General features: G+C 54.4%; 1 protein-coding gene across 2 annotated transcripts in view; it reads right to left on the bottom strand.

Annotated features, from left to right (window-relative positions):
- Positions 1–20,499, bottom strand: part of LOC113999445 (cullin-9-like) — a 30,832-nt gene extending 10,333 nt beyond the window's left edge. For both annotated transcript variants that reach the window (XM_027742872.2, XM_039385520.1), the window contains exons 1-27: positions 20,281–20,499; positions 19,623–19,681; positions 16,662–17,270; positions 14,225–14,379; positions 13,335–13,868; positions 9,826–9,964; positions 8,631–8,821; positions 7,762–8,137; positions 7,361–7,562; positions 6,845–7,052; positions 6,555–6,742; positions 6,192–6,409; positions 5,815–6,046; positions 5,333–5,438; positions 4,800–5,027; positions 4,563–4,653; positions 4,319–4,490; positions 4,024–4,129; positions 3,576–3,671; positions 3,313–3,488; positions 2,678–2,811; positions 2,422–2,598; positions 2,063–2,178; positions 1,410–1,592; positions 899–1,059; positions 385–595; positions 125–290 (exon numbers count right to left, since the gene is read on the bottom strand). In XM_027742872.2, the coding sequence (XP_027598673.1) occupies positions 125–290; positions 385–595; positions 899–1,059; positions 1,410–1,592; positions 2,063–2,178; positions 2,422–2,598; positions 2,678–2,811; positions 3,313–3,488; positions 3,576–3,671; positions 4,024–4,129; positions 4,319–4,490; positions 4,563–4,653; positions 4,800–5,027; positions 5,333–5,438; positions 5,815–6,046; positions 6,192–6,409; positions 6,555–6,742; positions 6,845–7,052; positions 7,361–7,562; positions 7,762–8,137; positions 8,631–8,821; positions 9,826–9,964; positions 13,335–13,868; positions 14,225–14,379; positions 16,662–17,256 (5,161 nt within the window). In that variant the 5' untranslated portion in view covers positions 17,257–17,270; positions 19,623–19,681; positions 20,281–20,499. The remainder of the gene's footprint in view (positions 1–124; positions 291–384; positions 596–898; positions 1,060–1,409; positions 1,593–2,062; positions 2,179–2,421; positions 2,599–2,677; positions 2,812–3,312; positions 3,489–3,575; positions 3,672–4,023; positions 4,130–4,318; positions 4,491–4,562; positions 4,654–4,799; positions 5,028–5,332; positions 5,439–5,814; positions 6,047–6,191; positions 6,410–6,554; positions 6,743–6,844; positions 7,053–7,360; positions 7,563–7,761; positions 8,138–8,630; positions 8,822–9,825; positions 9,965–13,334; positions 13,869–14,224; positions 14,380–16,661; positions 17,271–19,622; positions 19,682–20,280) is intronic.
- Positions 20,500–24,558: the final 4,059 nt, after the last annotated feature.

The following is a 24,558-nucleotide window of genomic DNA, read 5'->3' as shown; positions in this document are numbered from 1 at the left end:
CCAGGGACCAGCCCTGACCAGCACTCCCAGCCCACGCCAGCACGCCACCACTTCTGGCTGAGCTGCTGGGGAGGGTCTGGGCCCCGGCAAGACCCACACGCACACCCACTGCCACAGCACTCACTCTGCTGGCAGAAGTCAGCAAACTCATCCAGGGGGGAGCTCAGCGTTGCCGAGAAAAACCTCCCAGGGTTATCCATGTAACAGAGTGGGGAAACAGGCCAGCAGCGCGGGGACAGGGCCAGCACCTTCACCTCCGGCACATCTGCCACCGAGGCTGTCTCCAGCACCTGGGCATGGGGACATGAGGGTGGCTCAGCTCAGGCTCCAGGATCCCCATGAGGAATGCCGGTGGTCTCCAACCTCCCCACCCCACCCTCTCACCTCATCCAGGCCCGTGTCCAGCTCCAGCAGCCGCTTATCCTGCTCCTGCAGCTGGAAGAGGCAGAACTGCCGCTGGAGCTCCTCTGACTCAGCCAAGTTGCTCAGCATATCTTGGGGAAAGCGGCTGGGGAAGCACAGCCCGATCTGCTCCACGATGCCTCCTTCCAGCCAAGACGGCCCTTGCGTCAGGAGCCGGTCCCCCAGGTAGTGCCTGCCACAGCCGCCAGCATTAGGTCAGGGGTGGGCCCCGGCCCTGCGGTCATCAGCCACCCGCCAGGAGACAGACACAGCCCCGGCCTCACCCCATGCCACACAGGCCTGGCAGCACACACATTCTGGGAATGTGTGTGCAGGGAATGTGCCTCTGCAGACTGGCAGCACCCACGGGTCCTCCACACACCAGAGCTGGGAAAAGCAAAGCGGGAGCACCACTGCCACACTGGGCCAGGCTCCCCCACCATGCCACGCCACCCTGCACCAGGCCCCTGGTTCCACGGAGACACAGCACCCTCACCTGTAGAAGTGCTCGAAGCTGTGGGCGAACTCCAGGCCACCGAAGACGACAAAGGGCTCCAAGAACTGCTGCAGCCGCTCCAGCGGCCCTGTGCTGCCCTGTGCTGCCCTGCGATGCTCCTGGATCTGCACATCAAGGTAGCGGGCAAACTGCTCACTCACCTGTGAGGAACAGGGCTAGCTGTGGAGGGGACTCACAGGGTGGCCACAGTGCAGGCCTGGGGGAATGTCCCCTGGGGGAGCAGCTGGGAAGCTCTGGCACTCTCAGGTGGGGGCCAAGGGTGCCCAAGCACCAGCCCAAGGCACGCGTGTGCCGGGGCAAGCCCCACACCATGATGAGCGCCACACACCCGCAGCTGGGGACCGGGCTGCCGCAGGACAGGGCTCTGTGGCTCGGTGGGGACGAGCACACCACCCACCCAGAGCTCGCCCCAAGGCCATGGGCCAGGGCAGCTCCCCAGCCTGCGCCCACCTGGGGCCACCGGTGCCGGTGCCGCACTCCCTCAACTCACATGCAGGGCAGTCAGGAAGGAGAGCTGCAGCAAAGCCCCTGCAAAGCCCTGGCCCAGGGCCAGCATGAAGGCGGCCTGCTGCCCAAAGAGCTCCTCTGTGGCACTGCGCAGGCGCTGGTACAGCCCGCAGTATTGCTCTGCAAGGTCTGGCACCTGCCCTGCTGCCTCCAGGAACTGCTGTACCTGTGGGACACAGAGCGAGAGGGGTGAGCCCCACAGCGGGATGTGCCCGTGGGAATGTTTGCAGCCCCAGCCTTGCTCTGCCAACACTGACTCCTTGGGTCCCAGCCAGGGGCCAACTCGGGGCCCTGTTGCTGCTGCAGGCTGCCAAGAGCTTGTGGAGAGGGCTGGGCAGGGTCTGTGAGGGAATGACAGAGGCACAGCAGCAGCCCAGTAGGAAATTAGGGGTCTGACACTGTACCTTGCTCTTGGCCTGGCAGCATCAGCCTGGGTGCAGGGCCTGGCTGACACCTGAGCCATGCCAGGGTGGCAAGTGCAGCAGAGCTGTTCCCACATTGCTCTGGGCTCTGTGGAGGCCTGGTACAGCCCTGTGCCCTCCCCATGCTCCCAGGGCACTGCCAGGCCTCACTCTCTGCTCCACCCACCCAGTGTGGGTCCCACATGCCCCTCCCGGCTGCCCCTCCAAGCTCTACCTGCTGCTGCACCACGCCACGCCAGCACTGAGAGATTCCCCACAGGCCACTCGACTTCTCCACCACTGCCTTCGCAGCCCTGGCCGGCACCTCCTTGTTCTTCCCCGCCTTCCCACCTGCCAAGCGTCGACCCTGGGGTTAGTGTGGCTCTGTGGACAGGCCCCAGACACTGATCGACCACAGCAGGTCAGAGGGGACGCTGGGCAGGCATGGCCACTGCTGGGCCAGGACCACAAGCCTTTCCTGGCTCAGGAGCCTCCTTGTGCCACAGAGCCCTCCCAAGACGAGCCCCACGGCCACAGCCTGACATCCTGGACCACAATCAGCCCAGCCCCAGGGGAGGGCAGTGCCTCGCTCACCAGCTGCTCTTGTCTCCTCCGGCTCTGGGCCACCAGGGTCCACGTGCACCAGGAGCTGGGTCAGGCGCCGCACACAGGATCCAAAGACAGCCCTGTGTCCCCTGGCACAGCGGGGCGGCTCCACACTCTCCAGGTACTCCCTCAGCAGCCAGGCCAGGGGACTGATGCCATCAGGGGCTGCAAGGCCAACCAGACTCAGAGCCAGCTGCCTCTGCCTGGGGCACAGCACGGATGGGCCCCGGAGAGCGCAGGGTACCTGGGCTAGTGATGCTCTGCACCAAGGGGTTCACCAGGGCCTCCCAGCACGTCCTGCCCAATGCCCGGGCTGCCTCGTCATCAGGAAGGAAGCGGTCGGCGAAGCCCTGCTCATGCTGCAGCGCCCGGTTCAGTCTGCAACAGCAACCAGGCAGCACACGGTGCCAATGGCTGGGAGAATTCCCGTGGGAAAGCAGAGTGCCGTGGTTGCTCCCTGCTCTGCCCCTTGCCAGGCATGACCCACTCACACCCACCAGCCAGGGCCCCTTGCTGCCCCTGGAACCCGCTCGCAATGGCCCTTGGGCCAAGCTGGGGGGCTCTGCAGTGCCTGTGGCCATGAGATCCTGCTGCGCCTGGCCGACTTCTGCCATGTCAGCATGTGCCAGCTCCTGTGGGGAACCAGCACCCCTCTCTGGTGGGTTAACCGAGTCCACACACCCAGCTTAAACCTGGGGGACCTCAGGTGGCCCTGGCCCTCTGGGAGCACTGGTGGCCAGGAAGGAGTGAGGGCCCCTCCCTGTCCAGGCAGGACAGCCAGCTGCTCCCTTCCTAGCCCCGCAGTCCCCTCGCCAGCTGCCAGCAACACCCCCTGGGGCCCTGGGACACCTGTGATAGCACAGCCAGGAGACAACTCACCTGCCAAAGAGTTGCAGCAGTTGCCCCCGGTCCCGGCAGATCTCCTGGCCCCAGGCGTGAGCCTGAGCAGTGCAGGAGAGAAATGTCCGCCGGCACAGCTGCTCCTTGAAGACGGGCCAGAAAGTGGGCTTGGGACCCAGCACCTCAATGCCACGCACACGTGTGTCAATGCCACCCTACAGGAGAGCATGACCCTCAGTACCTCAGGCACAGCCCTGACACCCCACACTGCCAGCTGGCTGGCCTGGCCCCTGCTCCCCTACCTGCTGGCACCGCTTCACCCGGATCTGGATGATGGGCCAGAAGCGGGTCATGTTCTCCAGCAGGATCACTCTGCTGTCCGAAGGCAGGATGGTAACCTGCAGGCAGTGAGCCCTCAGCATGCCACACCCTCCCATGGCCAACCCCTCATTTTAGTCACAGCCTCTGTACTAGCCATGCATCTCCTCTGTATCCCAGCAGCCCCAGCACAGCCTCGGGGCTTCCCCCACCAGGGCCCCACTCCTGGCTCACAGCTACAGCACACCAGCCTGCTGCAGACTGGCTGCAAGACTGCCTGTGCCCACCTCCCCAGCACGCACTGGAGCCTACAGGCTAGAGTAGGCTCTACACATCCCCACCTCCCAGTGAGCACCATGCAGGGCCTCACACCAGGGCCAGACCTCCACAGGGCACAGTAAGGACCAGCCTGCCACTCCCATGGGGACTCACTGTGTTGAGCTCCGTTCTGATGGTGGCAGGGCTGTCCCCACCCAGCACCACGACGCGGGATGGCATATAGCTGGAGTCCTCACTGGCCACCAGCATGCTCATCTCCCTGCAGCACAGCAAACACAGGGCTGCCCAGCAGTTCCCACCCCCCTGCCCTGACCCCTGACAGTCCCACGTACTGCTGTCCATGTCCTGCTACCCTCAGCGACAGGGGCCACCGTGGCAGGGCTTGCACAGATCCCCAGAGCCCTCTCCTCCATACACAGCCCTCTCAGCCTTCCTGGCCCAACCCCACCTGATCACCACACCACACTGCATGTGCACAGTGATGAAGTGGGAGCCAGTGCTGCCATTTGACTCCCAGTATGTCTTGGGGTTCCTGTCCGTGAGCTTGCTGGCCTGGTGCGGGTTGGAGGAGACCTGCACCTTCTCCCAACACTTGTCTTCCTTCACCTCCAGGCTGGACACTGTGGGGAGAGAACACAGAGCCTTCAGCCACCAAGCCAGCACAGGGGTCAGTTCCCACTCCCAGCACTCACCTCGGCACAGGTTTTGCAGGAAGACATCAAAGAAGGGTATGGTGATGGGCTGGTGACTCCGGCGGTGCTCCTCAATCTGCCCCAGGACCAGCTACAGGATGGGGTGAGGCTCTTACTGGGGGGCCTGGGTCCTTTCCCCTCCCCCACCGCAGAGCTGCGGCTGGCAGAGAGCAGAAGGCTGTCCCTCAGTGCCCTAAGACTCAGAGTTCCAGCATAGCTGGGCCTCCCCAGGCCCACCTGGATGCAGCCAGCCAAGATTCTGGTCGTCAGCTTCTTGTAGAGACTGGTGTACTTCTCACAGTCCGTCACCAGGTTGAGCAGGGCTGGTGCCAGCGACGGAGCCACACTGTGCTTTTCCAGGGCTTTGGACAGAGCCTCGTGGGTGCCCACGTGGCACATCACCACCACACAGTCCTTGCTGGCAGTGGCCAGGCGGTGCAGGAAGCCAACGACCTCCTGCAGCACCTGCTGAGCCACAGCCCTGAGCAGCAGGGGCGGTGCCAGGAACTCCCCTGGCCCCCCCCAGCTGCAGGTGCTGCAGCTCCATCCCCCCCACCCCGACTGCACCAGTGCCCACCAGAGTCTGGCCAGGCACGTGGCCATCAGGACATGGACACGGCCAGGACAGCTGCTCCCCACAGCTGCACGTTAGACACAAGAAGGCCAGGCTGGGACCTGCTTCACCAATGCTGGGCCCGGCCAATGCACGGCACAGCCAGCACAGCCAGCACAGCTGCCCTTGCCTGCCCGGAGTCCCAGGGCCCCCTCACCTCCCAGCTGCTGCTGTGGGCGCTCAGGGAGGACACACAGGGCTCCACACACTCGTGCCAGGGCAGCACATCCTCCTGATAACTGTCCAGGAACTTGTTCAGGATCCTGAGCGACAGAGGGCGCATGGACAGCAGTGCCAGAGGCAGCTCTGCTTCCCTGCCCCGCTTGGAAGGCACCTCTCAGGGACTGGTAACCAAGGCTCCCCTTGTACCTCAGACAACCCATCAGCAGCCAGGCACGTTCTGTGCTGCCCCTGCATGTCCCCACCAGCACCCAGACACATCCTGCTCTGTCCCCACATGGCCCTGTACCCAGGACGACCCAATCAGCACCTGCTTATGTGTTGGGGTGTTCCTGCCCCTGGTGAAGAACACCCCCACTAGGACCCACAAACATGTGCTGTGTCTCCCCAACATCACCATCAGCACTCACACGCCTGCTGAGGGGGCCCCAGATCCCCAGCAAATCCCCCTGCACCCACCTGAGGATGCTCAGGCTCACAGCCTTCTCCACCCCCAGCAGCTCCAAGCTGCGCAGCAGCAGCCTGAAGCAGCTGTGGTCCTGCAGCAGCTGGGCCACCTGCCCAGAGGGGACAGGGCCTTCACCGCAGAGCTGCCGTTCCAGGGCCACCACCACCTCCTTGGACAAAGCGCCATCCTCCAGGCTGCCCAGAAGCATCGGCACACCCTTCAGGTCCAGTGGGACTTCTCTACCTGCCATGACAAGGACATGTGGGCCCAGCTCAGGCACCAGCTTGAGAGCCAGCAGCATCTCGGGGTGCTCTGCCCTGGCAGGTGAGGCATCCCTGCCTGCGGCACTCGTGGAGCCGTGGCATGGGGAGGATGGGCAGCGCGGTACCTGCTGCCTCCAGGCCCAGGGGCAGCCCGTGCTCTGCGAGGCGGTTGATGGCGCGGAGGGCCAGCACCGCATGAGGGCAGCCGCTGCTCTGCCCATCCCTCCAGCAGCTCTGCAGCACCGCCGGGAGGTCGCAACTCGCCAGCTGCTCCGCAAGGCCCCGATGCCCATCCATCAGCATGTTCACCACCAGCAAGCCGTTCTGCACTCCTGAGGAGCCCCTGCAGGGACGAAGCCATGCGGGCGCTCTCCTCCCCCAGGCACAGAGCCTCCCCTGAACCCACAAGCCGCCTGCCTGCCGTGCTCGTTCCTCCCCACTGCGGAGGGTCCCCCCAGCCCCAGCTGCTGTCCGCACTCTGCCCCTACCCTGGGACCCTCTGCATGGTGCTCAGGGCAGCAGGGATAGTACTCAGCAGACTGGCAGAGCCCTCGCTGGAGGCAGAGCCGATGCTGGCAAAGATCTCCCGCATCATCTGCACGTCAGCATGGTTCCAGGACAAGGACTTCCCACCTCCTGGCTCACCATCTGCAGCTCCCACCAGCACCTTCAGGGCCTGCAAAGTCAGCAGCGGTCCAGAGGGCAGTGGGCATCTCCACCACACCTGGGTGAGCCTGCACACTGCCTGCCCACATACAGCATCCCCTCTGCCACTCACCGCCAGGCCAGCCTGCTGCACCAGGGCGGAGGAGCTGTGCTGCTGCATGCAGGCCAGCACGGCCCGCACGCCACCCTCCGTGGCAAACGGCACACGCCAGTCGTGCTGCGCCATCAGCACGGCCAGCAGCCGCAGCGTCACCGCCACCAGCGCCTTCTCTGCCACCTCAGTGCTCAGCAGCTCCACTGCCACTTGCACCAGCTTCTCCCTGCTCGGGAAAGGATACCTCAGGAGGAGCCTCCTGGCACTGCCGTTGGCACACCAGCACCTTGGGCCCTGCCAGCCACCTCCTCTCTGCCCACACGGCTCTGCCGCAGCTGGGTCAGCCCAAGGAATGAGCCTGCCTGAGACAAAGGGACACAAAATCCACTTTCCTCTTGCCAAGCATGCAGGGACATACCGGTCTGCACACTCCCACTGCCACCTCCGGTACTCCCAGCTCCAGTACTGTCCCCCACCGTGCTGACACAGCCCTCCCCAGGCAGCAGGAGGGGTGTGCAGCATCCCACGGCTCACCCAGCGCTCCCGGTCCCCAGCCTGCCCTGGGCTGTGCCAACTTGCTGCTCAGACTTGGGCTCCTCCTCCAGGATCTTCAAGATTTGCTTGAGCCCAGCTAAGCGCAGCCCCACCGCTGAACTGCTGCTCTCGATCACGTCCACCATGGCTGCAATCTCGGCCAGCGAGCCGCTCTCGCTCACCCCTTTGGAGCTGCCCAACACTGGCCAGAGGGAGGGAGGCATCAGGCAGCAGTAACACCCCCAGCAGCTCCCAGGGTGCCATGCACTCACAAAACCAGCACCCACAGGCGCCCCACCAGCTGCCTGGCCCCCCATGCCCTGCCCAGAACCTTCCTCTCTTGAGGCAACGGTGCCACTTCCAGAACTGCGTGTGCACCCCAGCATGTAGCAGGACATTACCTTTGATCTGCTCCTCCGTCACCTCTGGGAAGCACAGCCCTTCACTCCTAAGGAGCTCGCTGAACAGCTGGGAATCGGACTTCACTGCCACACTGGGGGCTTGGGGCGGCACTGCGGCTGCAGAAAGGTCTTCCTTTGCTGCCTTGGCCATCGTGGCTTCACGGCCAATGCTCCTGCAGCCACTGCCCTCTGAGGACACTGCGGTGCTCCCCCCACCATCCTGCTCAGCTCCCCTACTGAGGAAGTATCTGGCATAGATGCGGCAGCCACGCAGGTCACGCAGAGTGCTGCCCTGGCACCGCTTCTCCAAGACCTGCAGCACCTTCTGGGCCAGCTCCGCAGGTACCGACAGCCGGATCAGGGCTTCTTCATTCACCTCCAACAGCCAGACCAATGGGGCCAAGTTAATCTTGGACTCGCCACAGCCCTCATGCCCCTTGTGACAGCCAGTGGCAGAACTGATGGAAAGGCTGCACCGTTGGAGGTCCCTGGAGCCATTTCCCAGTGCCACCCTGGCTGTCCCCAACCCAACTGCCACCAGCCCAGACCTCCCACCTGCACTCACCACCCAACTGCAACTGGCAGAATGACCCCATGGCCTTGCCTCACCTACCCAAACCTCACTGGACAGTCACTCTTTCAGTCATGGGAGACTGCGTTTCCTCTCATCTCTCCTCATAGCTTTGCTGGAACAAGCTCCCCATGGTTTTGCTATCCCCACTCACCCTCCCATTTCTGTCCCATTTCTGCCCCATTCAGTCTGTCCCTGCATAGCTCATGTTTGCCATCTCCACTGGTCCTGGTCCTTTCCCTAATGCTCTCCCTCGCTCTCTCCCTCCCGTTTCCCCACTGCAGGCACTGGCCCATACCTGCTCTCCCTGGTCATGCTGGATGAGAAAGGTGATCTCTTTCTGCTCTTGTGCTTCCAGCTTCTTCACAAAGAAGAGCAGCTCCCACCACTCGGCACGGCTCAGGGCCTCTGCAGCCTTGGTCGGCGGTTGCCCCAGGTAAGGCAGGGAGTACAGACCTCCCAAGGGCTTGCACAAAAATGGCTGTGCAACTGCAGGAGGGCAGAGCAAGGAAGGGCACTGTCAGTTCTGCCAATTCCCCCGTCCTTTGCTGCACACCCCACATTTCAATTCAATTTCTATGTGGGATATGATGACTGGGAAGAGGTATACACAGAAGTGAAACAGAGCTCATGCTTCTCCCAAAATCAGAAAGACTGAGAAAAGGCTTAGTCTAACGAAGTTCGTTTTAACACTTTGAACTGACATGAAGTTAAGTCTCTATTTACAAGAGCTAGAAGCCATTAAAGAAGCCATCTTTTCAACTGGCAATACGAATATTTTGAAAGCGAGTAATTAGCTGCTGATCTCATCTACATTCTCTCTCTTGCAACAGTTAAATCCAAACCTCTCTACACAAAAGATGTCCAAGAAGATCACAGCTATGATAAAAGAGTTACTTTAACGGGTTTCCCTGGCCAGGGTCATGTCAGACCTGAACAAGAAAGGGGTATCTAAAGTCTGGATTCCCCTTTTATCTTCTCCCAGTACAAGGGCAATGGTAAAGGATTCTAGTAGATGCTGCAGATGTCTTATGAAAACAGTGCTTTAATACTCACCTTGTCCAAAGCTTAACGGTATGAAATTAAACAAATTGTTGCTATGTTAATGCTTTTAAAAATCCTCATCACTTATTTAAGGGGATCTGAGTGCCCCTAAAGCAGCTTCATCTCAGAGAAATTCTACATTTGTGTTTTGGCAATTTGTTCAATTAATTCAAACACACAGTTTTGACAGTTGTAGTTTAAATTAAATTTTATGCTTTTTATACCATTACTTTTATTATATCTTGACAGAAGTCTAGGGTTCAAAAATACTCCATGCAACCACAAGATGTGTAATGACTTAACTAGCTCTACGTGGTCATACAAACTAATATTGCTTTCTAAACTCAACCTGCTACTTGCTATGTGCTTGGCCATATAAAGATCACCACTCAAAAACATCCCACAGCAGAAAGAAAGAGATGATATACACACGCAGCACATAATCTCACCTGTGTCTAGATTAAAGCTCTTTATTGGACTATATTCCTTTTCCTGAGCAGCAGGATCTTCCCACCAGTCTCCAAAGCCAATAATCTCCAATATTTGCCAACGCATCCAGTAGATTCGACCTGTTGACCGCCATAAAACCTGTGGGTGAAACAGATCTAAGTGATCAGATCTCTTCACTCATTCAATCCTCACGCTACATTTGTGCTCCCCAGTGCATGGAGACAGCAAGCACTGTTCAAGTAGAAGACTACACAATTCACATACAGATTTCAGCACACACATTGTCTAGTTTTGAGGCATACCATCTTTACTAGCTTGTTGCCCTGGTTACACCTAGATCTTTATTTTTAAAAAAACACCAATTTTGCCTGCAACCTACACACTACAGATCTCATTTAGCACAGCAGCAGTGACATGAGTGCATCCAGTTAATCATGCCTGGTCTAAAAGTGCCAAGCAGCAGGTGCCTTTGGAAAAGCATATAAAGGAAGAACATAACCAACATCACCTTGAGGCAGATGAGCTGTATATAAAGTGTCTCAAGGCACTTTTATACCTTGGTCATTCACCAACCCTCTCATCTCAAACAGGTGTTGGGTTCTTGACAAGCACGTCTGAAATGCAGCACTTGTTTCCTCTGCTTTGTTCAAGTTGCCCTTCAAAAATCAGAAGGATTTTTTATGGCTTCCCACACCATACTTTTACATTTACCCTTCTGAGCAGAAGGAGAACTCAGCAACAGCAAGTATAACATGTGAGTAGCTTTAAAAACCAGCAGAAAAACATATGATTTGTCTGTTCCACTGAGCTCTTTTGGAGTTACACCAGTGCTACTACAAGCCCATTGTGCTGGAAAGCTAAAGAGATAAGATGCTGAAAGACTTTAGGAAAGTACTATATGGAAAGAAGTTGAGTTAAACTACACACAACACCAAATAGTCTTCAATGATTCCCTGACCTAAACTAGTTATGTACCAAATTTGATCTCAAAGGAGTCATGGCAAGATATGGTTGCAGGACCAGACAACAGTGAAACTCCTTCTTTGGAAGGCAAAGAAAGCAATAGAAAACAAAGAAACAAAGGAAAGATGGGAGGAGGTAAGAGACAGACTCATGATGGACTGGTCCCAGTTGCCATTCAGATCTGGTTTTGTCAATAGTGTGAGCCTTACAGATAACATACGGAAAATAAGTCTGGATGGAGCAACTGCAAATTCATTCAACCTAATTAAACAGAAAAACAGACAGGAGAGGGAACCCAAGGGACCGACAGGACAAAGGGAATTAAAGTTAACAGTACACTTCAGCTCAACATTGAATTAAAAACCCTTTGAAATTTATGTCATAGGCAACAGGAGAAAAATGTGAAAGGAGTTTGGTGCTCTTTCCATGTGCCCAGTTACATTAAGAGTAAAAGCAAGAAAATGCTTATAAGAAATAGAAACCACAATTTTAGGAAAACACAGAAATCAAGAAGCATAAGGACAAAGAGAGAATCAGTAGGAAATACATTACCTTTGCAATTTATCTTTATGGACTGGATTATAATAGAAAAGAGATTTATAAACCACTGAAAAGTAAGATGCAAAGCAGTTATTCACTTGAGGGGGCCCAAAATGAAACATCACCTATTCACAGTCCAAAACTAGAAAAATCTTTCACTAAGGCACATGGAAGATAGGGAGGTGATTCAAGACAACGAGCAAGGCTTTACCAAGGACAAGTTTTGCCTGGCCAACCTGGTGGCTGTCTATGAGGGAGTGACTCCATCAGTAGACAAGGGAAGAGCTACCACTGTCACCTCTCTGGACTTGTGTAAGGCCTCTGACATGGATCCCACAACATTCTTTTCTTTAAATTGGAGAGATATGGATTCAATACATGATGAAGAATTCGTTGAATGGTCATATCCACAAGTCAACAGCTCCATGACCAGATGGAGATCAATAACAAGTGGTATCCCTCAGTGGTCTGTATTGGGACCAACACTGTTCAATATCTTCATCAGTGACAGTGGGATCAATTGCACTGTCAGAAAGTTTTTTGACAACACCAAGCTGAGCAGTGCAGTTGACAGGCCTGAGGGAAGGGATGGCATCCAGAGGGACCCAGATGAACTCGAGAAGTTAGCCCAGAGGAACCTCATGAGGTTCAACAGGGCCAAGTGCAAGGGCCTGCACCTGGGTTGGGACAAACCCTAGTACCAATCCAGGCTGGAGGACGAAGGGATTGAAAGCAGCCCTATGAAGGACTTAGCAGAATGCTGGATGAAAAGCTGGACATGACCCAGCAATGTGCACTCACAGCCCAGAAAGCCGATGACACCCTGGGCTGCATCAAATGCAGCATGTCCAGCAGGTCGAGGGAGCCGACTCTGCCTCTCTACTCTCCTCTGATGAGACCCCACCTGGAGCACTGCATCCAGCTCTGGATTCCTCAGTACAAGGGATGGACCTGTTGGAGCAGGTCCAGAGGAGGATCACGAAAACAATAAGAGGGATGGAACACCTCTCCTATGAGGAAACACTGAGAGAGCTGAGGTTGTTCATCCTGGAGAAGAGAAGGCTCAAGGGAAACCTTATAGTGGCCTTTCAATACTTAAAGGGGGCTTGTAAGAAAGTTGAGGAGAGACTTTTTAGTAATGCCTGTTGCAATAGGACAAGGCATAATGGTTTTAAACTGAAAGAGGGGTGATATAGATTGGACATAAAGTTGTTCTTTACAATGAGGGTCATGAAACACCAGAACAGGTTGCTCAGAAAAGATGTAGATGCCCCATCTCTGGAAACGTTTGAGGTCAAGTTGGATGGGGCTCTCAGCAATCTGGTCTAGATGAAGATGTCCCTGCTTATTGCAGAGGGCTGGACTAGATGGCCTTTAAAGATTCCTTTCAACCCAAACTGCTCTATGATTCCTCCCCCTCTTAAAATATTGAAGCCTTTTCCTGACTTCTGGCACAAACTTAGCAAATACGCAGCTCTTTTCAACAGAAGTTCTCAGTTGAAGTCTACTCACCTAAAGGGTATTTTTAAAGGGAAACAGATCCCAACACATACTCACAGATCAAAAGCAACAACTATGTAGGCTGTGTTCAACCCACTGAGAACAACAATATGCCATAAACATTGTAATTCACATACTAAGGCTTAAATTCTTCACGTACCTTTCGCTGTGCTACTCATTTGTCTCAGCTAGCCTGTTCCTAAATCACCCTCAAGATCAAACCAGCACTAAGGACTGCTCCCAGGACACAGGATATAGCCACCTGTTTCAGAGACCAAGAAATCTTAGCAGCACAACCTGTACTAAACCAGACTAGCTTTCCTCACAACCCACACCTCCAGCTCTGAAAAGTGAGTTTTTTGCTAGGACAGATGTAGACAGTGAGACATATTATGATACATCTATTGTTCAACTTCCTGTACATAAAGACATCATTAGAAATCATCAGTCCCTCTGGTCACTCCCCTCTGCCACCCCAGCCAGAATATGTCCGCCCATGACATACCTGTACTGTGTGCATGCTGTTAGTGCTCTGAAGAAACTCGCCTTCCTCCCCAGCTCTAACGTCACCACAGTCCTCCAGCAAGCGCACCCTCATGCCACGCACCAGGTTTGCCTGTAAGTACTCCACATAGTCACTGCTGTCTGCGAAGTCTGACAGAGTCAAGAAGGTACGGCCCTGCTTTTTGTGGGGACCATGGTTTGAACTGAGTACAGGCATTTGGACAGTAGTGCTGGCTGGAGTCTTTTGCTGGAAGATGGAGCAGGTGGTGCGAGGCCGGAGCTCCTGTCGGGGCGACAGCTCTGGCTTGTGGTTGTGGTTCCAGCCCATCGCGTGCACCAGCTCCGAGATGAGGTTTGCCATGGCCATGCTGAACTCAAACTCCTGCTTCACACGGCTCCTCTCCTCAGGGAGCAGGCTGGGTACAGCGCACCCCTGCTGCTCCTCTCCCTGCTCCACACCACCGCTCAGCTTGTCCAGGAGAGAAGTGACACACAGGTAGCGCTTCACCAGGACAAACAGCAGCTTCCCAGGGATCTGCAACAAGCACAGCTGTCAGACTCAGCCTGCAGAGCACCTCCAGCTCCCAGCTCTCTCCAAGCCACCAGCTCATCCACAGTCAGGATCCCAGGAGACCTCTGGACCAGCTGGCAGCAGCAGCAGCCCACCCTCGTCTCCCTGCTCACAGAAAGGCTTCCATGTGCCCCTCCTCCACTGCCAGCCTCACGCCAGGCCCAGATCCTGTGCCAGCTCTCCCAATAGCCAGTCCTGCTCAGCTGCCCAACTCCAACTACCTTCTTGTCCCAAACAAGGACACCGCCCTGGCCCTCCACTCCCACCCCTCCTGGCCCCTGAAGCCCCACAGGCCCAGGGCTGGCAGGGCCTGCCACTACCTGTGGAAGGTGAATCCCCTCAAAGGACATGCACTGCTCTTCAGAGGATGTTATCTCAGCAAACAGCTCCAGCAAGGTGCAGCGACTGTCAAAGTCCATGTGCTGCTCAATGCCATCCTGCTGGCTCAGGGACAGCAGGACATAGGCCCGGCTCTCTGCAACAGCAACAAAAACTCTTCAGGCCCCATAAAGACAACCCGTACCCCACCCTCCCTGCGAGAGACAGATCCACAGGCAAGGAACAGCTTTGCTGCTCCCTGTCACCTGAACCATGTTCTATCCTTCCATCTGGAGTGGCAACGTTTTGCTCCACAATGTATTTTTTCTACCCCTAAAGCTGCAAGATTCACCCAAAGCAGCAACCCAAATAACTGACTACAGATCAGGGCCCCAGGGAAGAAAAGAAGTTTTAACCTCAATCAGCCCCTCATCTGCCCCACTTCAGAGCTGCATGAACTCAGACACTAGGACAGGGAAAGCCAGATCTCTTGTGGGATACACCACAACTAGCAACCTTCCAGGTGCACCCAAGGCTCATCAGGCACTTCCAAGTCATGGCAGCTCCTCTTAAATGAGAGAACTGGGTGAGGACCAGCCTCTATCCTCCAGGCTTCTGCCAAGCCCCTTGGTACCAGTCTTCATTGCAAGGGTATGCGGAAGGAGACTGCCTGTTCCTCTAAGTGTATCTAGTCAAGGACCTTTTCACTGCAAAAAGTGAAAGAAGGAAACCATAAACAATAACATAAAGAATCACAAACGTGACTGACAAATGCTAATGGAGGCAGTGAGGAGAAACAAATCTGGTCAGTCACAATAATTAGTAAGGACATCTGGAGTTTAAGAATGATTATTTTTCAGTAAGATTATCTGAGTAATTGGAATTGGCAAGGAACACAAAAGAGGGTGCACAGAAAGGAATATAAAAGGCACCAGTCATGTTTAAAGCATGGCTAGCCAGTGCACTTGTTTGACAGCCCTGTACTTCATTGACACAGTTTGTCCTACTTTTTTATGTCCTCTTATTAAATCTTTTCTAACTCTCTCTGCCCCATGTGTGCGTGTACTGCAAGCACTCTGTGCCAGCTACTGGTGAGACCTGTGCGAATTGCATTCGGTACTAGGAACTGGAGCCTAACTGGGGGCGTGGGAGCCCTGTGGAGTCAGCAAGTGGAGAGACTGACAGTTGGAAATGCCATTGCCCTCTGGACCTGGGGAGGGTCTCACGGATTTGAGCCTGGAGCCAGCTACTGGGAAGACTGGCGTACAGTGGGCTCAGTACAAGCTACTCAAGTCTGATCAAGACTTGTAGGTGTCCCTGGTCTGAGGTGCCAGCTACTGGGGCAAGTGCAAGGGTCTCAGTGTTAGTGACTGGAGCAGGGAGGGTCCTCGGCCATCAGCCACTGGGGACCGAACAGTGTGTGTCCCAAAATACAGCTACTGGAAGGGAGGCAAGCTACTGGAAGGTCAGCACCAGCAGCTGAAGCAGGACTGCAGTGCCTGGTGCCAGCAGGAAAGGGCGAGTATCTCTATCTTCCCCAGTCCTGCTGGGCACGGAGTGTGCATTTAACTTGTTAGCAAAACTTCACGCTGGATTAGCTGGAAAGTAGGAGGTCCTGGGTCCAGACCAAGGTATGAGGCAGGTGGTGGTCTGTGCTGGAAGTCCCAAGGGACTTGTGAAATGTGGACTGTGGGAGGAACAAGTGTCTGAGTGCTATATGTTTGTCAGCAAGCATCGAGCTTGACAAATGGATGAGCAGGGGGACTCCTGAGGCTGGTAGGCGGGCTTGGATCCAGGCACAGGTGCAGGACAGACAGAGGGGCCGTGCTGGAACCCAAGGGATCCATGAATGTGCGTGTAATTGTGAACCTGGAAAGTGCAGTGTGTGCTGGCAGGAGCGACCTTCTGTCTCGGCTGGACGAAGAGCAGGAGGGGACATGGCTGTCTGTGCTTGTGTTTATGTGAGTCTCGTAAGTACGTGCTGTTGAAGACGGCACCACTGTCCGTGTCCAGCCTTGTCAGTGTTCTGCATGTGTCTGTGCTCTGGGATAGCTTTGCTACTGGTTGAACCTGCAAACAGGAAAGCGGCAGCTGCACCCCTCAGGCTGAGGAACCCCAGACTCCTCAGGCTGGGCTCTAGTGGCAGAGCAGGAGAGGTGCTGGGACTGCTGCAGGAGACAGCCACCCCTAATATTCTTTAACACTCCTAACAATTAATTAGCATCCCAGCTCAGAAACCTGTCAGGGGCTTTTAACTCTTACAGCACTCCAGACAACTACAACTGAGGAAGTTTGGAAGATCCAGACTGATTCTTCCCCTTTTGCCAACAAGCCCCAAGGCATGCTGCTTCCCAGGCGTCTCACCCCCACAAAAGGACTGTCACCCCTCAGCTGCCCAGCAGCACCTCCACAGAGGCACTGAGCAGCAGCAGCCCCCACCTGCATCCTGCAAAGCCAGGGTCCGCAGCATCTTGCCGGCACTGTGGCGGATCTGCTTCTCCCGGTGGCACAGCATCTTCATCAGCACGTCCAGGGCTCCCGTCTCCCTGAAGGCACCCGCCAGAGAGCCAATGCCGGCGTAGGCGCTCAGCACGTGCACAGTGTTCAGGATGGAGCACTTGGGCGTCCCGGCCTCGGCCAACTGCCGCATGGCTCGCTGCACCAGGCTCCTGACATCAGCCTTCATCTCCAGCAGCGAGGCTTCGTCCAGCGGGACATCTGCAGCCAACGGACTTGGTGCCTTCTCCTCTTTCACCCATGGCCCTTCCAGCTTCCTCTTGCCCAGCAGTGCTGGGCAGCTGGCACAGACCTCTTCTGCAGACATCCACATCGAGATGTTCTCTGGCTTGGTCTCTGCGCAGGAGGCACTGCTGCTTCCCACTGCTCTCTCTTCCAAGCTAATCACACTCCACTGGATCAGGTATTCAGGCCGGCCGTTGTGGCCTCGACGCTGCCGGAGCAGCTTCTCCGGGTGGGCCTGCAGTTTGGGTCCCAGCTGCACAAGCAGGTTGCCATTGTGCTTCTCATTCACCATGGCAGCAGATGTGCCTGCAGAGACAGAAGGGAACCAGAATCAAGCCTTTATTTCTGAGCTGCATCCTAGGGAAAATGTGAGAGAGCACCTCAGTTGCCTGACAGTAGAACTGGTTGAGGCACAGCTTTTGATCCTGAGACCCTACACCCAGGATAAAGCTCTGAAGGAAAACCTATTTTGCAAAGGCTCACATTCACCTTCCAAGAAAATAAGACAGCATTTTATATACAAAACCTGTTCCCAGCATCACAGGCACACACAGACAGAGGTTCTAAAAAAAACCCCCAAAACAAGGCAAAATGGTCCCTCTTATAAGACAGCAAATAATGACAAGAGACTTGGATCCTGTTCTCATTTCTGCCACTGTCCGCAAAATGACCCTCCCAAGTTGCTGCTTTTGCACTTCTATCTTTTCTCTTGTTAATTAGCATTTATTTGTTTAGACTGCAAGTTTACCCAAAGCTAAAGACACTATCACTGTGGAGAGGGACCTTCACCAGGCCCTGAAGAAAATAATAAGCAATTTCTTAGATCTACTTCATATACATCAAATCAGGTCAAATTCACTCAGTATTTCCTCCTTGGCCTCTTCTCAGAATTCTTTGCCTTTACAATGTTTCATTAATGGACAAACTCAACAAACCCAAAAGATTGCTACTCTCTGTTACCTGACTGTTCTGCATATCTTAGGACTACAAAGAAGGCGTGGTGCTTCTCTGCTTGGACCTGTGCAAAGAGGAGCATGCAAATAATTTGCTGTCCAAGGCTGAGGGACAGCAATCAGCTGGCCAGCTGCAAACACCATGGACTGGCTTTGGATTGACTTCACTACTACAAAGGATTCCAGATTAGTCTGATAGGAAGGTTGTCAGAGGAGCTCAGGTAGGTGGCAGTGGGAAACACAAGAACAGGCTCTCCTGTCACACATGCCAGTAAGAGAAGCAGCGAAGCAAGATCCTGTCCACTGGTGGTAACACAAGTCATTCTCAAAAAAGGAGTTAAGATACAACAGAAACAGTCAATCCAGTGTCATGGTTTGAGATAGCCCCAAAATCCAATTCCCTAGCTCCATTCCCCCTCCTACATCTCAACCTAATGTGAGATGGGTTTTTCCAGACAAAAACACACCAGACTCCAAATGGGGAAAGGGAATATATTACAATGACTGTACAAATAAATACCATATCACATTATACATACGATCACAACTATCTCTACCATGACATATAGTATTTACAATGGACCAGATCTCTTCTCCCCTCCAAATAAAAGTCCAGGAGGGAAAGAAGGACAGATCCCTTCCAGTCCTTAAACAGCAGGATCTTCTAATGCAGCAGGTTTCTCCTCATCTCATGCATGCAGCAGCTGTGGCTGGCTTTCTGCCAGCATCCACGAGGGAGGTATCCAAGCCTCTCTCTCGGCCCCATCGCCTCACAACCGAGGGGTCTTCTGTGGGCTTCGTAACCCCAGACAAGGTCGTTTCACCACGTCATATCACGAAGACACAGGGGGGTCTTCGTGACGGTCTGGTATCTCTTGCAGGGCCTCTGTGCCCTGTCTCAGGCTGCCACCGTGGCAGCAGTGCGAGGGGGGAGCCAAGGTCAACTCCCCCCGCATTCCATCTGGCCGTCCCGGTCCAGCTCCAGGACGCTCTGAGCTTCTCAGCTCCTCTCTCTCCGGTGCTGCATGTCCAAAACTGCTCTCCAAAATAGGAGTCCATGTCCCTCTTCTCCAAGAGGGGTCTCAAGGGAGTTTTGGGGGAGTGTGGTACAGTCTTACCCCCCAGAACTCTGTCTCTTGGCTCTCCTTTCCTCGGCTCTCCTTCCAGGAGTCTTTTCTCTGGTGCTGCATGTTGCTTCTGCTGCTCCTTCAGTTCAGGTCTTATCTCTGGCTCTCTGCCACCGTTTCCTCTGGTCAGTCCCGGCTGCTGCTCTGTGCCCATGGAGAAAACATCTTCCGCCTTAACTACAGGCACCTAGCCCAGCTTTATGCTGTTCCAGGTCCCTGCAGCCCCCCCAGCCAGGGGCTGGGAGGCCCCAGAGGGCCCAAGGGGCTCAGAGCCCCTTCCTCGTGGCTCACAACATGGCCACCTCTCCTACAACCAAAACTACAACTCTTCTCTTCCGGTGCTTGTGATATGTTTACATTTTTTGCAGGAGCGCCCATTGGGCAGAACTTCAAAACTTCCAGGGGTTTCCACCCCTTGGGGTCTACCACTTTTCTTAGCCTCTGGGGGAAAACAAAGTCCAAACCACTACATCCAGGTATAACCAAAGAAGACACTAACCATCAAAGACTATGACAGGCACATTCAAAATGTTTTCCAGGTGCAGAGAGAAGCAGTCTGCCAAGAAATTCATACCTACCTTCAGTTGTGCCTTCCTTGGAATTTGCAGCAAGCCAGATGGGAATCTTCTTGCAGTCTCTGTAATAAAAAGACCAAGTTATTGTCCTGTACTTTGTAACAGTGTTTAGATGCCACACAATAAGCCAAATAATCATTTTCCTTAAATGAGCTTGGACGGTGCATACGCACAGAAAAAAACCCATCCTACAAGGTTCACATAAAATGAAAATCACAGTAAAATGGAAGTCTCTGTGAAGTTTGGTAACTTCACCCCATTCCCACATCATGCCATTTAGCATGAAAAAACCTCTTTCAAGCAGAGCCCAGAAGAAGGGGCCCAAATGGACTTGTAGCTAGGAAGAGGAGAATTTGGGTTTAGGGCACCTGAAGTATTGCTGCACCACGTGTGAATGACGTGCACTGGAGGCCACAGTGCCCACAGCCGAACTGTCAGACCGCTGTGACACAGGCGCTGTACTCTGTGTCAGAGCTGTGATGCCGAGTCCCCCAGGCACCACGGCCCGGCGTCCAGTAGCCCAGCCCAGCCCAGCCCAACCTCCCACCGCGCCGGGACGGCGGGTCCGCACAGGCGCGGGCAGGGCCCTTCGCACCGATGTGCCTCGGCCGCTCCGGACACCCCAGCGAGCCGCGCCCCACCGTCCGGGCCCCTCGCTCACCGCTGCGCCGCCGCCCCCGGAGCCGCAGCGAGGCCGGGCAGGGCACGGCAGAGCCCGGCCTCGGTGCGCGGGGGGCCGACCGACTCCCGGCAAGGGGAAAAGGAAGGGGCCCCTCAGGAGCCTGCCCCGTCGAGAGGTCTCGTCCCCGGCTCGGCTCTCCCCGCGCACTCGGGGCGGCGGCGCAGCCGAGACTCGAAGGCTCCGCCGCGGGAGCTGCCCCGGCGCCACCGGGAGGGACCGGAAGCAGCAGCACCACCCGCCGCGCTTCCGGGTCCGCACTACGGGAGGCGGCGAGGGACAGGGAGCGGCGGAGGCTGCGTGGTACGCGCCTCTCGTCCCTCGGAATCTCAGAACGGGTCAGGCTGGAAGGGACCACAGCGGGTCATCTAGTCCAGCCTCCCTGTTCTAGCAGGATCATCCTACAGCACCTGGCTCAGGATTGTGTCCAGACAGTTCTTGGAGACTCCACAACCTCTCTGGAAAATCTGTTCTAGTGCACGGTCACTGCACAGTAAGGAAGTTCTTCCTCATGTTCAGGTGGAACTTCCTGTGCATCAGTTTCTCTCTGTTGCCTGTTGTCCTATTGCTCGGCACCACCGAGCAGAGCCTGCCTCCATCCTTTTGGCATCCTCCCTTCAGATACCTATAGACATTGATGAGGTCCCCTCTCAGTCGTCTCTTCTCAAGGCCGAACAGGTCCAGCTCCCTCAGCCTGTCCTCGTAAGGCAGATGCTCCAGTCCCCTAATCCTCTGTGTTGCCCTCTGCTGGACCCACTCCAGGATCAACGTGTCTCTTGTCCTGAGGAGGCCAGAACTGGACACAGCTCTCCAGGTGATCCTCACCAGGGCTGAGTAGAGGGGCAGGATCACCTCTCAACGTGCTGGCAATGCTTTTCCTAATGCACCTCAGGATACCACTGCCCTTCCTGGCCGCAAGGGCACTGCTGCCTCCCCTTCCCGGGTCCCTCTGGGGCAAGGGGATGCAAGCTGCAGCTGCAGCTGGAGCTGGAGTGCAGGGGCCTGTCTGTGGCCACACAGCCACGGGTCACAGGGCTGCTGTCCCTCCCTGCCAGTGGTGAGAGTCAGAAAAACATGGAAGATCAGAGTATCTTCTGATTCTCCTGGCTAATATTAGAAATGAGAAGAAACGGAGATGGGAGCTGAAAACTGCACCTGCCAGAGCTCAAGAGGCTTTTTGATAACATGTGTTGCAGTGTGCGTTGGTACAATTTCTCTGGTGGTTAATCGTCTTCATCAAGGGCTGTAGCAGAATGGGTGGTAGGTAGGCTAAAAGCATGTCATGTCAGCACTATCATTATTATTGCAATAATAATGTAATAATAACCATTAATCAAAAATTACAGCAACATCAGGCCCGTGGCCCTGGGGTGGTTCCAGCCCTGCATCCACCCTGTTCGGCTTCAGTGACAGCTGTACTGGCTCTTGGCAGGTTTGGGCCTCTGAAACTGTCCTGTTCTCAGTGTTGCTAGAGAGACAATTGAAGCCTGTTGCACACAAGTTTGTCCTGTTTCTAGTTCCTTTCCACCTTTGGTGTAACACTGTAAAATCTAAATTCTTATCCTTTATCCATATTTCCCTTCCTTGGTAGGCCTCACAGCAGTCATCAGACTGATAGAAACCTGGATTGTGGCTAACATTTGTTTTAAATTATAAACAAACATTAAAATCAGCTAAATAGATGAGACTCTACTTTCTTATTTGATGCTGGAGCAACTTCATGTATGTGCCCAAATTAATTTCTACCCTCAGAACTAATGCAACTGATCAGACAATTTCCACGTTTTACAATAGCAATCAGCAATTAATCCCAACAATATAATGGCAATTAACTGTAGGCTGGATAAAGCAGTGCAGTACTGCATCAGTTTGTGGAGACCATCCTCTAAAGCTGGGGCACCAGTGGTGGACTGTAAATGTTCATGTTTCCAAGCCAGGCTCTTGATTTTCACCATTAGTGCATGTAATCTCTTCTGATGCTATTGATGCTCTCTTTCTAGAATCCCATGGATGCTCTTGAAATCTCCATGTTCTCAATTAACATGTCATTTTCCTTCCCCATTCACTACCAAGACATCTTGTTTGTGACACTGAGAGGTTTTCTGTGGTATTCACACAGCCTGCTTATGTCTTGGCTCCAATGGTCTGGATTCTATGCTTAGTAGGTCATTTATCCTAAAAATAAAGATTACATCTGTGGTATCTTGCTCCATATGTCACAGACAGCCCCCTGTGCACAAGTGACATGGAATTGCTTGTGCTGATAGGAGGTTTGTGGTGCTGAACCACGAGACACACCTGTGTAGGCATGCTGCACATGGGGCTAGCTGTGGTGTAACCTGTAAAAGTGAAGCACCTCACTTCCTGATGGGGTAAGAGCCATTTGAGCTGTGTTTTGCTCCTAAGCACTTTCTGTGCAACCTTCTCTCCTGCTGCACTGACATATTTTCTCCAAACAGCACTGTGAGGAAAAGTGCTGTGCCTCCACTGCACAGACTTTTATCAGTGCTAAGCTTTCCTTGCACCATACTGGTATCTGCTCCAGGATCTGATGCTAGATAGCAGCATTTTTAGCTAGCATACTGTTGCCCCAGCAGTCCTGAGGATTGTAATGAGCCCCTTTCCTTTTGGTTTCATTCACAGCTTTACACACTTTACTGAGCCCCGATGTGCCTTGACCTGGCTTCTAGGCATCTGCCTTTTACCTGACTTCATGCCTCTCCAGTTCGGATTTTGAATATTGCCGTATCTTCTCATAGCAGTTTTCTGCAGGGAATTTAACAGTCCCCCTGCTCCTCCCTATTAACACCCATGATTTAGAACAATTCTTTTTCAAAATTCCCCATTCCTCCTCATTCCTGGTTTTTACTTCTCTTGACTGACACCATGCCCTGCTTACCACCAACACTGTTCCAGAGCTTTCAGAAAGGACAGCCCTCACAGTCTTGCTGTCAGCCAAAGGCCCCCTCTGGTCCTGCACTAGGTCTGGGACTCCCAGAGTAGAAGTCCAGGTGGTTGGGTTTCACCTGTGCAGGAGGCAGTAGGGATGGAGACTTTTGCAAAGAACCTCTCTTTGCCACATCAGGCTCAGACAGACCCTCATCCTTGACAGTAAACAGACCGATGCAGGATCTGCCTTTGATCCCCATGCGTTGCCCCTAAGGTATGTGTCATCCCCTCCTGCAAAGAATGATCGAGATCCCAAATCTGTGCACAAAATGATAACATTTATTGAAAGAGTAATTTTTTTTTAATACAAAAGAAAGCTCTGTACATAGTACTGTGATTACTTCCACATCCTTCCAGAAACACAACCCTGGAAACTGGAGGGAAAAAAAATAATAATCCCAAACACACTTATGCGTACACACACACGCACACGCACGCGCACACACACACCCCTCAAACCAGTAAAATTAACTAAAAATGTCACCACACAATAAATGCCATTTCATCCCTGATACACAAGTGTTCTTACAAGTCTGCACTTAAATAAAATACACCATTAGCGTTTAACCAGCAGTTGCCTTTGGGGAGCCAGGGAGGGGATGCAGTCAGACACCCTGTAGCAGCGGGGGCTCTCCTGCCATTCTGGCCCAACAGCTCTGCTCCATAGTGCTAGCACAAGCAAAGCAGAGCAAAGCCAGGCCACACTGACGTGCTGGGGCAAAGGACAACGCAAACCCCAAACCCACACTTCTCCCTGGATGAACTTCTAGGTACCCAGATTGCTTTGGAAGCATTACTGAGCAGTTTTCATACACCTAGCAAAGGGACATGGCTTAGCACTCCCATATGCTCTGAGCTGCAGTGTATGCATCACTCTTAGAGCAAGGATACTAAGGGGAGGCAGCATGCAATGTCACTCACCAACTCTCCACAAGCCCTTCCCAGGCTGTTAACAGACCAAGGGCTGAAAGACCCTTCTGGGAATTCTTTGTACAGGGAGCTTGGAGGGAACCTGTCCATATCTGTGCACTGCAGAAAGGCTGTAGAGGGGGATCTACAGCCCAGATCTTCAGCTAGGGGTTCAGAAGATGCCACCCGCACAGCAAGCAGGGAGAACAGGGATTAGTCACTGCTGGTCACTCACCACACCCAGGGAACAGTGGGGATGCCTAAATCCCTTAGACAGTCACAGGCAGCACTGCTGCACACCAAGAGCAGTGACAGAACAGCTGCAGGTCCCTGGACCAGAAGTGAACAGGGTGATCATCAGAAAACCCAGCTCAGCTCTGGCTCCCATGCACGCTACAAATC

Source organism: Pipra filicauda, unplaced genomic scaffold (genome assembly GCF_003945595.2).
Source record: "Pipra filicauda isolate LSUMZ 115617 unplaced genomic scaffold, ASM394559v2 scaffold419_size605101_pilon, whole genome shotgun sequence".
Lineage (NCBI taxonomy): Eukaryota > Metazoa > Chordata > Aves > Passeriformes > Pipridae > Pipra > Pipra filicauda.
This window is presented reverse-complemented; position numbering and strand designations above follow the sequence as displayed.